General features: G+C 44.6%; 1 protein-coding gene across 1 annotated transcript in view; it reads right to left on the bottom strand.

The window, feature by feature from the left end:
* Positions 1–923: 923 nt before the first annotated feature.
* Positions 924–16295, bottom strand: part of LOC117345685 (phospholipase A2 inhibitor and Ly6/PLAUR domain-containing protein-like) — a 41178-nt gene continuing 25806 nt past the window's right edge. The window contains exons 4-5 of the mRNA XM_033914705.1: positions 13642–13785; positions 924–3758 (exon numbers count right to left, since the gene is read on the bottom strand). Of these exons, the coding sequence (XP_033770596.1) occupies positions 3574–3758; positions 13642–13785 (329 nt within the window). The 3' untranslated portion in view covers positions 924–3573. The remainder of the gene's footprint in view (positions 3759–13641; positions 13786–16295) is intronic.

Raw genomic sequence — 16295 nt, 5'->3', positions numbered from 1 at the left:
ATGAAAACTGTTGGCACTTATAACCATATGATATATCAGTGTTCCTTTTTACAGCACTTTTGGAGTGAGGTTTGGATCACTGTGTGTTGAATGCCTTTTTAGTTGTGTTTTAATGGTTCATTTTCAAAATTTAGCTTTACTAAAAGCAAAATGGATTGAATATTAGGCAATAATTTTTTACTTTCACTTAAGTCAATTTCTTGTGTGTTCACTGTATTTTTTTTTTAAACTTTTTATTTAGTTGCATTTTAACTCATACAAAGCATATATCATGCATTAGGTAAAAGTTCACTTGCATTATACATATTTGAAAAATAAATGCCAGGGATATTAAACATCTACAGAGGAAAAAGAAACAGCATTGAACTTCTTATAAGCCCTCTATTACAGAGAGAGTTCTATTGGTAAAAGAGCCTATCTCATAAAAAATAATGTTTAATCTATGCAGCAATTTAACCTAAGCAATTACAATTCATAACATCTTCTGTAACTAAGTCCCATTACTTATACCCCCCTATCCAACTCAGGAAGCTGAACAGATCATTTGTTATTAAGAAAAGCCTTAAGTTGCATGTCATAGAAAAGGTATCTATTAAGAGTCCAGAAGGAAAATGTAAGAAGAAATGCGCACCCAGGAACAAAACTTGTGGGCATATTAACAAGAATTGTTTTCTCTTCTCCTGCGTGCCCACACAGATATCAGGAAAAACCCAAACCTTCCCACCCAAATATAACATGTTCCGGTCTTGATTCCTGATAGTTCTTCTCAGGCAAAAAAATACACTTGAGAAGTAGGAGGAATAACTTCCTTAGGAACCCCCAAAATCTCTCAGATATTTTTAAACAATTTTATAGGAGCCATACTCCTGGCTTGGGGAAAGTCGACAAAACACAGATTCAACCTCCTGGTATAATTTTCAAGCTTTTCAACTTTATTAATCAACCCAATAATACCATTTCCAGGTGTTAAAAGGTCCTCGATTCAACCTACTGTAAATCACGTTGAACAGTTTCCACCTTCCTCTCTAAGTCTAATATTTTTGCCTCCTAGGTGACTAGGTGAGTCTTGCAATCCTTTAAATTTATTTATTTATTTACATGTTTATATATTGCATGATCCAAAATTCTCTGCGGCTTCCAATAAAACATACATAATAGAGTACATTTCTAAAACAGGGACTCAAACATAACCTCACAAAATCAAATCATCATGATTCGTTGAAACCATTCTATTATCTTGCTCCTGAAACCCAGATGTCTCAATCTGTCCTCCTTTTTCTGGAACCATACGGTAACCTTACATAGGTCACCATCTTGGATCTCTCCCCCCCCTCTTCACTATACTTTTACTTATGTGTTAAAATATGTATTTATTTTTACTGGTAGAATATTGTGTTCTATGCTGCAGTGGGAATAAAGAATGCACACTTACAAACAGCAAGGAATGTTATGGAAGCATTTTTTTTCTAGAAACATTTTATTTACTGTATCTCTGAACTCTATGGGGCTCATAATCAAAAAAGAAATACGTTTAAAAACTCGCCTAAATCAATACGGGTTTTAGAAATACCTAAAAACAACTTAGGCCTTGTTAGTGCTGCTGTACGACCAGAGCTAAAAGGGGAATTTTAGAAGGAGTGGTAAGTGTTCTGGGCATTTTTGACTTGACTGAATTTTTGGACGCGAATGGGGTATAATGATAGACGACTTAGCGGTCTGGACGATCAAACGTCTGGTCATCCAACTAGATTTACAGGGGGAAAAATATTTTGGACTTATTTTTCGGAAATGGACATATTTCTTAGCCGACTTTGGGCGATTAGCAACGTAGGCCAAAAACGGACGTAGATGTTTCTTTTGATTATGTCCCTCCATGAGTTCAATTTTGAAAAGAAATCTCAATTCTTATATTTAGGTAAATTTTAAGCCAAATTTAAGCCTATAAATATTCTGTAATCTACAATTCATTTACCTACATTTAGATCTCTAAGGCCCCCTTTTACAAAGCTGCACAGCAGAGTGCCGCGTGTCAAATGGTACGACACCCATTCAGTTCCTATGTGTGTCAGAGCATTCACTGCGCCAGCCTGCTCTGCCAGCTTTAGTAAAAGAGAGGGTAAATTGTGTATATACTGCAGAAAATGAGTGCTAAGCACCTAACTTTTGCCTAGTCTTATTTTCTCTCAGGCACCCTCTCCACAATTTAGGTAAACTTGATAACGGACTTTGTTTTTGATTATTATGTGATATTATTTGGATATTATTTGACTATTGTGTGTATCTTGTGAAATACCTGCTGGAAATGTGTACTAAGGGTTCCTTTTTGCTAGGCAGCGCTAAAAATGGCCTTAATGCATCCTTATGTGGGTTTTTCCTACACGCCAAAGCCATTTTAATTTTCCAAGTTAATGGCCAAGCATCAATGTTGATCAAAATAATAAATGTTTGCTATACTTTTCTAGAGTAGGAAAGACCTATGTGAAGCCACTGATATTACCAATGAACTCTAATTGAAGTATATTTTGGCTGATTCTTAACATTGCTTAAGTCTTTGAGGCTTCATTTAAATCTGAGAGCCGCTTGTATTTTCCTAATCTAGGGCTCCTTTTACTAAGGTGCGCTAGCCGTTTTAGCGCATTAGCGTTTAGCGTGTGCTAAAATGGCTAGCGCCTTAGTAAAAGAGGGGAGCTAGACAAGTACAGCAAACATTTATTATTTTGATCAGTGATTTAGAGTTTGCTACCTTCTTTCTAGTATTCACATGAATTAATGTAGCACACAGATATTAAGAAAAATTAGTGCGTGAGCACCTACCAACACCTATCTTGTAGGCAGTATGGCCTGGATTCTATAAATGGCGCCAATCACGTGTCAATTGCGCATCGGCGCCATTTATAGAATCGTGGGCTTTTGTTTTTAAACAGGCATCTTAAATGTCGGTCAGCATTGTACAGGCCTACATTAAGGCACCTGTCTAGCACTTATGGAAGCGCCTAGGGCTGCCTAAGGATGCCTAAGGCCCCTTACGGCATGAACCACGCCCATGCCAGCCTTAGGCATCTTTGGGCGACCCTAGATGCTTCTGTAGGCGTGCTATCAGCACCTTAAACGTAGGTGCCGTTTGCCATATCAGATACTTTAAAAACATGCATTCTGATTGGTTAGACGGCGGTAGGATACCTACCGCTGCCTAACTTTGTGATTCCATTTGTAGAATCCAGGCCTACAGGCTCATGCACTAATTCTGCACTAATCAGTTAGCATGCGGTAATACAGACATGCCAATTACCACAGAAACATCCACTCTCTGCTTTTCTGACACAGCTCCTCTGTGAAAAAAATAAATTTTAAGCGTGCGGTTTACGTGTGCAGATTGCAATATAACCATGGGATACCTCATCATGTCCTATGGTAAGCCCTATTCAGCTGTGGTAAGCACAACTCAGTGATTACAGCAGCTTATTAAAAGAAGCCCTAAGAGTGGTATAAGAAGCCAAACCTAACAAAGTAGTGAGTACAATGCCATGAGAAAAGCTTTATCAACAGGAGCTCAGTGAGGATTGGAAGATGCCATTAGGAGAGGAGCTTGATCAGGTAGAGTTCAACGATGATGGGAACAAGGAGACTGTGGTAAAGGCAGCTGGCACTGCTACATTCAAAAAAATTGAGTGTTGCTCCATGGAATAATCCAGTTTGTGAGGAACTGCAGATATTTTCAGAACCACATCCTCGTGTAGCAGTGCTGATTTTAGTGGTACCTGGATAGAAAATATCAGTTTATATCAGTACATCGTTGAGGATTTCTTTTTTTTTTTTTAACGTTTTATTTATATTGTAAACATAGCATTCATATACATAGTACAGTAATACAGAATACAATTGCATTTGCTGTTCAACACCTGACTATACATTAGAACGACTAGCAAAGATATCCAGGAAGCTCAATACAATATTAATTTAAAAAAACAAATTGAAATAAAAGAAAACAAAAAACTATCCCAAACCCCTGGTTCACCCCATCCTGGTATGGAACACTCATTATTACAGTGCAGAAACTCCGCTAATCAGAAACTGCTCTCCAAGATTTTTTATCTGTCCTTTATTTTCACTCACTTCAAGAGATTCTTTCCTTATGAGGAGTCCTGACAGTACAGTGAAAAGAATGACAATACCACTGGTTAATAGGAGATGGGACCAGGACTTCTACGACACACCCAAAAAGGAGATACTACCTCCTCAAGGTAGAGCAAAGAAAAACAAAGGGGGAGACCTGTGGTGTTTTTCTTTACCAAGGTTTCTACAACAGATATCATCTTATGATCCAGAGAGGGCAATGTGGGACATATGAGCACAACTTGAATATATCCAGAGTGATCAAGTCTGTACTGGTCACAGCTGTCTTAGGAGAACACAGGAACAGTGTTTCTTGAAGTGAAGAGTTTTGTTAACTTGTCTCCCTAGGTGCAGTAAGCTCTTGGCAGAATAAAACCCTAAAGTATCTTTAAATGTACATGTGTATAAGAACAGCATTTTAGGATGTCTGAATAAGGAACTACTTCACTTGTAGTGATGGAACCAAATATTGTAGGGTAATGTAATGTCCATATTGTGATGTTTTATTGCCAACTATAACATAACAGCTAAAATTTAATGCTAAGAAACGCAAGGTCATACATTTGGGCTGCAAAAATCAGAGGGAACGGTACAGTTTAGGGGGTGAAGAACTTAAGTGCATGATGGAAGAGCGGGTCTTGGGTGTGATTGTATGTGATAATCTTAAGATGGTCAAACAGGTTGAAAAGGTGACGGCGAAAGCTAGAAGGATGCTAGGTTGCATAGGGAGAGGTATGGCAGTAGGAAAAAGGAGGTATTAATGCCTCTGTATAAGACTCTGGTGAGACCTCATTTAGAATATTGTGTACAATTCTAGAAGCTTCACCTTCAAAAAGATATAAAAAGGATGGAGTCGGTCCAGAGGAAGGCTACTAAAATGGTGTGTGGCCTTAATGATAAGGCGTATGGGGACAGACTTAAAGATCTCTTTTGTATACTTTGGAGAAAAGGCGGGAGAGGGGAGATATGATAGAAATGTTTAAATAACTATGTAATATAAATGTGCATGAGTTGAGTCTCTTTCATTTGAAATGAAACTATGCAATAAGAGGGCATAGGATGAAGTTAAGAGGTGATAGGCTCTGGAGTAATCTGAGGAAATACTTTTTTACGGAAAGGGTGGTAGATATGTGGAACAGTCTCCCAGAAGAGGTGGTGGAAACCGAGAATTTTTCTGAATTCAAGAGGGCCTGGGATAGGCACATGGGATCTCTCGGAAAGAGGAAGAGATAATGTTTCCTGAGGATGGGCAGACTAGATGGGCCATTTGGCCTTTATCTGCCATCATATTTCTATGTTTCTATAACATAACATAAGTTTTTATTTGTATACCGCACAAAAGCCTTTCGGATGTAGGCGGTTACACAAAGTGGATGCATCAAGGAAGAAAAAGTAACATAAAAAATTATCTGATTCTGTCCCAGATTAGGAGCATAGTCTAAGCTAAGGTGCCTAAGAAAATTGAGTAAAATTGTACTGTATATACATAATTAAAATAGTTTCAAGAACAATAAAAGAAAGAAAAGAAAAATAAAGACAATCAAAAATAAAAATGCCTAAGAAACAACAATATTTGTATGATAAGAGAAAGAAAAAACAGTAAACAATGGATCTAGCAGTACAATAAATATAACTAAAGATAAGTTAATAAATCAAAATAAAATAAAATATCCCTGCATTATAAATTATACGGAGAAATTAGGTTCTTACCTGCTAATTTTCTTTCTTTTAGAGACTCTCCAGACCGGTACAGGCTTCACTGATGGGTAATAGCTCACCATGACCAGCAGGTGGAGTCTGAGACCAAACTTTTGGTTATAGTATTTAATAGCTGTCCCTCCCTCTATCTAACAATCTGCCGAATAGCCAAGCAGAACTAAGAAAAGCTAATCATAAACAGTAACAATACTCCAAATAGGAGTAAACAACCAATATACAAAAATGCTGTTGGAAAATGCATAGGATAGGCCCCCTGCAGCAAAATGTCCCCTTAGCTCACCAGCTGAGCCACAGCCGCTATTCTTTGATCTCCCCGGCCAAATACTAGAACCCACAGAAAAAACAAAATCTTCACGCGAAGAACAAACAACAACAGACAGGGTGGGGTCCTGTACCGGTAGGCCCGAGCTGGAGCTGTACGGTCCGGAGAGTCTAAAAGAAAGAAAATTAGCAGGTAAGAACCTAATTTCTCCTTATTTGTCAACCTCTCCAGACTGGTACAGACTTCACTGATGGGACATACCAAAGCCGCACTAATCACACGCTCACCGAACACCACAACCTGAATGTCCACACAGTAATGGCAAACAAAGGAATGCAGAGACGACCAAACCACAGCTTTACAGACATCCACTGGAGGCACAAGAGAAAACTCAGTCCAAGCAGCTGCCTGACCCCGAGTGGAATGAGCCTCGAGAAAAAACGGAACAGACTTCTTCTGAAGAAGATACACGGAAGCAACAGTCTCCTTAATCCAATGCACAATGGTAGCCTTGGAAGTGCCAGCCCCTTTACAAAGACCTTACAAAGAGATGATCCAATTTCCAGAACTCCTGGGTCTGCTGAAGATAAGAGCGAAGATAAGAGCGAAGGACCCGACAGACATCCAACTTGTGCAACTGCTTCTGCTCCGAAGAGCACTCTTGACTGCCCAACACTGGGAGGACTACTGATTGATTAACATGAAAATGCGAAACCAACTTTGGCAGAAAAGAAGGAACAGGCCACAACACAACCTGCTCCCTAGAAAACTCCAGGAAGAAAACAAGAGAAAGCCTGCAGCTCAGAAAACATCTCGCAGAAATAATGGCCACCAAAAAGAGTAAAGTCCTTCAACGAGCAGGAACCCAAGGGCTCAAAAGGAGGGTGCACAAGCATGGACAGGACCAGATTGAGATCCCAAGATGGAACCGAAGGCTGCACCGGAGGCCGAAGCAATTTGGCCACCCTCAAAAAGCGAATGATGTCTGGCAGAGATGTCAAGCACCAACCCTGCAGCAACGCGCAAAAAGCGGACAATGCCGCAAGCTGAACCTGGAGAGAAGACCAGGCCAGGCCCCTGTCCAGGCCATCCTGCAAGAACTCCAAGATATTAGGCAAAGAGGTGCGAAAAAGAACCACTCCATACACAGCACACCACTCCTCAAATAGATGCCATACACGCACATAAGCCCTAGAAGTGGAAAGTCTCCGGGATCCCAAGAGAGTTGACATCACTTTATCTGAATAACCTTTCTTATCTAAGCATTCCTGCTCAAAAGCCAAGCCGTAAGAAAAAAGGGACCCAGATCGACCATCAGAATGGGACCCTGAGTCAGAAGGTCAGGCGAGAGGGGCAGTGGAAGAGGATTCTTCCATGAGATAACGAACTAGATCTGCATACCACGGGTGCTGGGGCCACCATGATCACGTGGATGGGGTGCTGAGTAATGTGAAGAACTCTGCCCACCATCGACCACGGGGGAAACACATAAAGGAGGCCCGCCACCGGCCACAGCTGTACCAGAGCATCCAGCCTTTCGGCCTGAACATCCCTGTACCGACTGAAGAAATGAGGCGCTTTGGCGTTGACACTTGTGGGCCATCAGGTCCATGACTGGCTGACCCCCAAGTCTGCACAATCAACACAAAGGCTGTGGGAATGAGACACCACTCTCCGGGATCTAGCATGTGCCAATTGAGGAAATCCGCCTGGACATTCTTCACTCCTGCTACGTGGAAAGCCAGGATGTCTGGAAGATGAGTCTCTGCCCAGGCCTTGAGCAGAACTGCCTCCTGCGCCACCAGATGACTCCTGGTTCCCCCTCTGACAATTGACAGACTTGCCTGTAAACAATGTCTGGAATGCTACCAACGCCAGCTGGATGACTCTGGTCTCCAGAACATTAATTGACCAAGACGGCGCCTTCGATGACCAACTGCCCTGAGCCGAGCGACTGAGACACTGAGCTCCCCAACCAAGGAGACTGGAGTCTGTGATAAGAACTGTCCACTGGGGCCGATATAGACTCACTCCCTACACCAGATTGGAAGACTGTAGCCACCAATAGAGACTGCGATGAACCAACCCCCGATGAGGAATGGGAGAGTCCATATCGTGCACCTGTGGCGACCACCAATGAAGCATAGCAAGCTGAAGTGGGCGCATGTGAGCTCGGGCCTACCGAACCACATTCAGGGAAGCCACCATTGATCCTAGAACCTGGAAAAATCCCTAAGCCTGAGGACATCAAGAAGCCATCAGAAGGTGAATTTGCGACTGCAGTTTGACCACACAGGTCTCCAGCAGGAAGACGTTCCCCAAGCTAGTGTCAAAAAGAACCCCAAGGTACTCCAGGTGCTGAGATGGAGCCAACCAGCTCTTGAACATGTTGACAAGCCATCCCAGCAACTGCATGAACTCCACAAACCAAGCCGTAACCTGGGTGCTCTCCTGAAACAACGTTACGTGGATAGAAACATAGAAACATAGAAATTGACGGCAGAAAAGGGCCATAGCCCATCGAGTCTGCCCATACCAATGACCCACTCCCTGATTCTTACTCTCTTAGAGATCCCACATGAATATCCCATTTTCTCTTGAAATCTAACACGCTGCTGGCCTCAATCACCCGCTGAGGCAGCTCGTTCCAATGATCGACCACCCTTTCGGTGAAGAAGTACTTCCTAGCATCACCCCGAAATTTCCCTCCCCTGATTTTCAGCGAGTGTCCTCTGGTTACCGAGGGCCCTGTAAGACTGAAGATATCATCTTTCACCTCTATACGCCCAGTAATATACTTAAAGGTCTCAATCATGTCCCCTCTCTCTCTTCGCTCCTCCAGCGAGTACATCCGCAGTTTTTTTAACCTTTCTTCATATGTGAGATCCCTGAGCCCCAAGACCATCCTGGTAGCTATTCGCTGAACCGACTCAATTCTCAACACATCTTTTCGGTAGTGTGGTCTCCAGAATTGAACACAATACTCGAGATAAGGTCTCACCATGGATCTGTACAGTGGCATTATGTCTTCAGGTTTTCTGCTGACAAAACCCCTACGGATACAGCCCATCATTTGTCTTGCCTTGGACGAAGCCTTCTCTACTTGATTGGCAGCCTTCATATCGTCGCTAATGATCACTCCTAAATCACGTTCCACCGTGGTCCTGGACAAGGTTTCACCATTTAGTGTGTAAGTTCTGTGTGGATTTTTTTTGCCTAGGTGCATTACTTTACATATTTTAGCATTGAAGCCTAGCTGCCAAGTTGATGACCACTGTTCAAGCTGTCTTAGGTCCTGCGTCATAAAGTCAGGCACACTGCTTTTGCCAACTATGTTGCATAGTTTGGCATCGTCGGCAAACAGTGATACTTTTCCTCTAAGTCCTTGGGTCAAATCTCCTATGAATAAATTGAATAGAATCGGCCCTAAGACGGAGCCTTGAGGTACTCCACTCATCACTGCTGACGTTTTCGAGGGGGTACCGTTTACCATCACCCTTTGAAGCCTACCATCTAGCCAATCCCTTACCCATGTAGTGAATGTATCCCCTAATCCCATCGATTTTAGTTTGTTCAACAGCCTGCGGTGTGGGACGCTATCAAAAGCTTTGCTGAAGTCCAAATATATCATGTCAAGGGATTCACCGGCATCCAGATGACTGGTCACCCAATCAAAGAAGTCAATCAGATTAGATTGGCAGGACCTTCCCCTGGTAAATCCGTGTTGATGTGGATCACGTAAATTTTCTTCGTCTAGAATTTTGTCAAGTTCCTGTTTGATCAGTGTTTCCATGAGTTTGCACACTATGGATGTAAGACTCACCGGTCTGTAATTTCCTGTCTCTGTTCTGCAGCCCTTTTTGTGGAGTGGAATTACGTTAGCTGTTTTCCAGTCTAGGGGTACTTTTCCCGTGCGCATGGAAAGATTGAAGAGTACGGATAGTGGTTCAGCCAGAACTTCACTCAGCTCTCTGAGTACCCTGGAGTGTAGATTGTCTGGCCCCATGGCTGTCTACTTTGAGTCTTGAAAGTTCGTGGTAGACGCTACTAGGTGTAAACTCGTAATCACGAAACAGGTCATTTTGGCTGTCTCTTATTTGTAGTTGTGGACCATCTCCCGGTGCTTCACAGGTGAATACTGAGCAGAAGTATTCGTTTAGCAGTTCTGCCTTGGTAGTATCAGATTCTGCGTAGTTTCCATCTGATTGCCTAAGGCGTTCTATTCCACTTTTGTTTCTCTTCCTGTCGCTAATGTACCTAAAGAAGGATTTGTCCCCTTTTTTAATGTTCCGTGCTAGATCTTCCTCTGTTTGAAGTTTGGCTTCCCTGACTGCCTTTTTGACAGCCTTAGATCTGGCCAGTTGTTCAGATAGGGGTGAACCAAAATGTCCTCCTTGCACAAGACCGCTGCCATAACCACCATAATCTTGGTGAATGTCTGAGGAGCCATGGCCAGACCAAAGGGAAGTGCACAAAACTGATAGTGCCGGCCCACGATTGGCTTCCCTGACTGCCTTTTTGACAGCCTTAGATCAACCAGTTGTTCAGATAGGGGTGAACCAAAATGTCCTCCTTGCACAAGACCGCTGCCATAACCACCATAATCTTGGTGAATGTCTGAGGAGCCATGGCCAGACCAAAGGGAAGTGCACAAAACTGATAGTGCCGGCCCAAGATCGCAAAACGTAGGAACCGCTGATGGGAGGCCCGAATCGGAACATGCAAGTAGGCCTCAGTGAGATCGACAGAGGTCAGAAATTCCCCCGGCTGAACCGCCAGAATGATTGATCGTAGGGGCTCCATGCGAAAAGACGGGACTCGCAGAGCCCTGTTGACCCCCTTCAGGTCCAAGATGGGCCGAAAGGTCACCTCTTTCTTGGGCACCACAAAGTAAATGGAGTATCGGGCGGTGCCCCACTCCTACTGAGGCACAGGCACTACCACTTTGAGATCTAGCAATCTGTGAAGCATCTGGCGAAAAGCTCGCTTCTTCCATGCCACCTGACAAGGAGAAGCGAGAATGTGATCTGGCAACGAGCAGAAAAACTCCAGCTTGTAACCGTCCAGAATCACCTCCAGAACCCACTGATTTGACGTGATCTCAGCCCACCCCTGGTAAAAGTCTCACAACCGAGCATCCAACAGAATCAAGGGAGGCGTCGTCAAGGAGTCATTGGGCGGGCTGGGCAGCAGAGGGGCCAGCGAAGGGATCACGTCCCCCCAATAGGACTGCATGCACTGAAAGAAACAACCCTGGGATGACCCAGAGGCTAGGAAGGAAGCAGCCCCTTGACCAGGGTGATATCTGCGGAACTCACACAAATGCCCCCTAGCAATGCCACCTCTCAAGTGGACATGCACAGTCCTCCGGAAGACGGGGCACTTTAGAGTCTGTTAAGGTCTGAAACAACTTTTCCAAATCCTCTCCAAACAAAAAAGACCCCCAAGAGGGAAATTTTGTCAGCTTAGTCTTACATGCTGCATCCACCACCCAAGCATGAAGCCACGACGTATGACACGTGGCCACCCCGAAAGACATAGACTTGGCCGACGTCCACAACAAGGCATCTGAGAGATAAGAGGCAGCCATCTCAATTTTACCACTGCCTGATCCACCAAGTACCAGTCATCAGACTCATGGTCAAGGATACGCTCGGCCCACCAAAACATATGGCCACTTGGACCCCTAAGCAGAGACATCAAAATTCTGCTTAAGAAGGGCCTCTAGGGCACCGTATGCCCCTTGGCGATAGCTGAGACCACCGCATCCACCATTGGTGACTTCAAGGTATCCCTATCCCCCTCTGGGATGGGAAACAGATGATCCATGGAGCGCGCCAGGACAATATCCCAAATATCCTGATGCATGGGAAAAGAGCGAGATGCAGAGCGAATCCCCCAAAGCAGAAGGTCCAACACATGTGGGGTCTCCTGCATCTCCTCCTCAAAGTGCAATATCAAGGAGACCTGAAGAATCAGCTCCGGGTGCTTGTCTCGCTGAAAAATGCACACCACAGATACATCTTCACTAGTAGACAGAACCTCAAAGGCCCTGCTACCAGCATCCATCCCCCAAGAGGATCCTGGAGGTCTCGCAAAAGGTCCAGGTCCTCATCCACAGAAAACTGCTCCACAGATACAAAATCCTTGTCCCAAGCCACCCGTGGACGCTTGAACGAAGGAGGAGGCGGCAGGGACACAACTGGTACTAAGGGGGGGTCGAACCGGAGTGGACGCAGAGAGATCCCCCACCAAGACCCCCGGAGTGGAAAAAGGACCCCTGGCCGCTTGAAAGTAAGCCTTGCACAAGGCAAAAAGAAAATCAGGGGGAAAACTCCCTCGTGGCCCATGAGACTCACTACCAAAGCAAAGGACCCATTAGAAACCTGCCCCTTTCTTTCCAATACAGGGGGAAGGTCACCTGAGGCTGCAGACAAAATTGAGGTGCTTCCTGCCAGAGAGGTTCCCGCCGAAAACGACCCCTCCGAGGCCTGTAGCGTCTGGGAAGCCTGAACTGTCCCAGCCGCTAAAGCAGGCAAGCCAGCAGCAGTGGTAAGGGAATCCCCAGCAACATTGGCTGTAAGGGTATCCTTTTTACCCTTACTGTGGGCAGCTGGGGAAATCCCTGCATGGGTGGCGGGGGAAGCTTGGGCTTCCCCGCAGTCAGCTGCAGGCGAGCAAGGCACTTGCGAAGGGGAAGTCTGGACGTTGACACCCGATGCCATCGAGGATTCCCTATTGCGGCGGCTTACACAGGCCGGCCGCGAGTGCCTCATGTCTGGAGCACAATGAGCACTTTCTCCCGGTGAAAGTGCTCATTGTGCAATACACGACCTAGCTAGAATACAAAGTGCCAGTTAGTAAAAAAAGTAATAATAGACAAGGGAAAGCTCCCTTCAGACCAGCACTGCCTCAGGGTTTTGTTTATTTTCTTTTACAGAACAGACTCCATTGGCTCTCAAAGCTATATGCCTTATCTGTATCAGTGGCAAGGCTTACAGCTGAGGCACCTCTACAAAATTTTGGGGAGGTAGAAGTCCGTCGAATGTGACACCCCGAGGTCGGATGGACCCCCAAACAGAGCTCCTCCAAGCTCAGTCCAGCACCAGAATGGGGACAAGGATTCCTAAACAAATTCCAACAGTTCTAACAAGGGGAGATTGGCATAGCTCATCTACCACCTGCTTGGAGACTGAGAGATTGAGGGAGGGACAGCTATTAAGTATTATAACCAAAAATACTATAACCAAAAGTTTGGTCTCTGGTCAAAAGGAGGACATGTCTGTGGAACTATGGACGTCTGGTAACCCTAGGTTTGATTATACCGTCTTTTGTCAAAAGCAGCAAGGCAGCTTACAAAATTAAAATAATTACCCAACAGTTAGGCAAATGAAGATTATGCAAGCTGAGATCTAGTCTGGCTAGTGGATCCAGTGGGGTTCTTCTGATCTATTGTAGGAAGCAAAAAATACTTGGGATAGGAAGATGATTTTATACCTTTCCTGGGAAAGAAATTTCACACTTTAGACCCATTACAGCTATTGTACCTTTTGATACTGTGAGACTGTAGTAAATGCAACGATTTTCAGCTCCCTCACATTTTATTGTGCTTGATTTTTCACATTTGTCTGTTCCTACAGCATTGCATGATGGGCACTGGAGTCCATTCAGAGTGTTGTTTACGTTTGGCACTAAAGATGGGGAATGGAAAGAAGATTGTCTTAATAAATTTAAGAACATAAGAAAAGGATTAAAAAAAGGGAGAAGAACCAAGCTCCACTAAGGAACAACCAACAGAGAATAGTGGAGATGGCCAAGGAGTGGAAAAAGAAAGGTCAAGATTGATGCAGTAAAATAATTAGGCCTTTACTGAAAAGCAATGCCAGTTTTAATAGAGGCCTAGTTCATTTATTGCATTTATCCTGAATCGCTATTCTCTGTAGGTTGTTAGAACATAAGAAAAGTCCTACTGAGTTGGACTGTGTCCATCAAATCTAGCATCCTGTTTCCAACAGGTCACAAGTTCCCACAGATGCCAAAAAGTAGATCTATTTCTCATCACTCTTCTAGGTGTGAGCATTGTGCTCTCAAGTCTACTTGGCTAATCATTTTTTATTGAAGCAAATCGAACTGGAAATTTAATCCCCACAAATATGAAACAAAGTCCAAAAAGTAGGGAAGGAACTCCAAAGTTCAACTGAACTTGCATACAAGGAAGACTAAATCCAGTGAAAAGTTCTTCCAGAAAGTCTTTATTGATATATGTATGCTAGATCAGACACTTTCCAGAGGAATGTTTCACTGGATTTAGTCTTCCTTGTATGCAAGCCTGGTTGAACCTTGGAGTTCCTTCCCTACTTTGGACTTTTTAAAATCATTTTATGCAAGTTTCTTCCTCTTTTGAATCTTGTGTACTGGTTGCCAGAGCAGGGATGCCCAATCTTTTCTGTACGCAGGACAGATGCTCAGAATTACCTGCTTTCATAGGCTTCAGAACGGGGGTGGCCATGGCCTCCCCAAAAATTGCCTGTCCTATGGGGAACACTTCTTGGGACGCTGGGAGCGGCACCTTGCTACCGGCAAGCGTGCCTGCTGGTCGGCAGTCTCTGCCGCACACCTTCGCCAGCATCCACTCCTCCCACCCACCGCGTGTCTAACTTTAATTTTTTAGAAAAGCGCTGTGGTCACAGTGTCTGCTCTCCACTGCAGCCAGCCCTAGCGGAAACAGGAGGTTGTCAGAGAGGGCGGGCCGCAGTGCAGAGTGTTGGCTGCGGCAGCAACTCTAAAACGCAGCCTGCGATCTCCCTTCGCGCTTTCCTTGTGCCGCGCTCCGCCCACTAAAGATGATACTTCCATTTTCAGCTTAGGCGGAGCGCGGCACAAGGAAAGCACAAAGGGAGGTGCAGGTTTCATTTTAGAGTTGCTGCCGATCCGACATTCCACTGCCACAAAAACGGATGCGAGTGGAGATGAAGGGGGATGATGTGCTAGACCAGGAAGCCCCCTGGGCTGTTTTTTTTTTAAGGTAGAATGGGGGATGGGTTTCCAAAACGTGCTAGACTGGGGGTGGGGAGTGAAGGGGAAGAACCTATAGGGCCAGGAAGAGAGGGTACCAGAGAGAGAGATGGTGGACAATGTTGTAAAGGGAGAGAAAAATAGAGTGATTGGGCATGGGGTGCTGTGAAGGAAAGGGGAATGAGATACTTGAAGGGAAGACAGTTGGAAAGAGACAGAGATGGTGGACCTGGGGATGGTGTAGAGCAGGGGTGTCAAAGTCCCTCCTCGAGGCCGCAATCCAGTCGGGTTTTCAGGATTTCCCCAATGAATATGCACGAGATCTATTAGCATACAATGAAAGCAGTGCATGCAAATAGATCTCATGCATATTCATTGGGGAAATCCTGAAAACCCGACTGGATTGCGGCCCTCGAGGAGGGACTTTGACACCCCTGGTGTAGAGGGAGGGAGATATATAGAATAGGATAGTTGGAAAGGGAGAGATATGGCATGGGAGAGCAGTTCGGAAGAGAAAAGGACCTGGGGATGGAAGGAGGGGAAGGAGGGAGAAATGTTAGATCTGGGAGAAAGAGATGGTGTACATGGGGAAAGGAAGAAAGGAGAAATATTGGACATGGTGATGGGAGAGGAGTGAGGGAAAAATGTTGGATGTGGTGGTGGAGAGGAAACAGTGGGACAGATGGAAATGGATGCAAGAGGGAGGAATGTTGGACATGGTGTAGCAGGGGTCTCAAAGTCCCTCCTTGAGGGACGAAATCCAATCGGGTTTTCAGGATTTCCGCAATGAATATGCATGAGATCTTTGTGCATGCACTGCTTTCAATGCATATTCATTGGGGAAATCCTGAAAACCCGACTGGATTACGGCCCTCAAGGAGGGACTTTGAAATCCCTGAGGGAATGGAGGCAGAGATGTGGCATGGAGCTGGACCCATCTGGACTCCCCCTAATGGTAGAATCAGTTCAGTCCAAAGCCAAGCACATACTTGTAAATCCAGGGCAAAGGGGGTACAGGGGAGAATTCCCATCAATACAAGTAAGTCACGAACTGGTATGCTCTGCAAAATATTAACAAGTAATAGACAGGCACAAAGGCAACTCAGGAAAAATAACATTGATGAACAATGTAGAACTAACCTACTATGTGCAATGAACACTCCAAGAAAGGGCTTTGGTAATGAGC

Source organism: Geotrypetes seraphini, chromosome 11 (genome assembly GCF_902459505.1).
Source record: "Geotrypetes seraphini chromosome 11, aGeoSer1.1, whole genome shotgun sequence".
NCBI classification, from domain to species: domain Eukaryota; kingdom Metazoa; phylum Chordata; class Amphibia; order Gymnophiona; family Dermophiidae; genus Geotrypetes; species Geotrypetes seraphini.
Note: the sequence above shows the minus strand (reverse complement) of the source record. Positions and strands in the feature narration are given on the sequence as shown.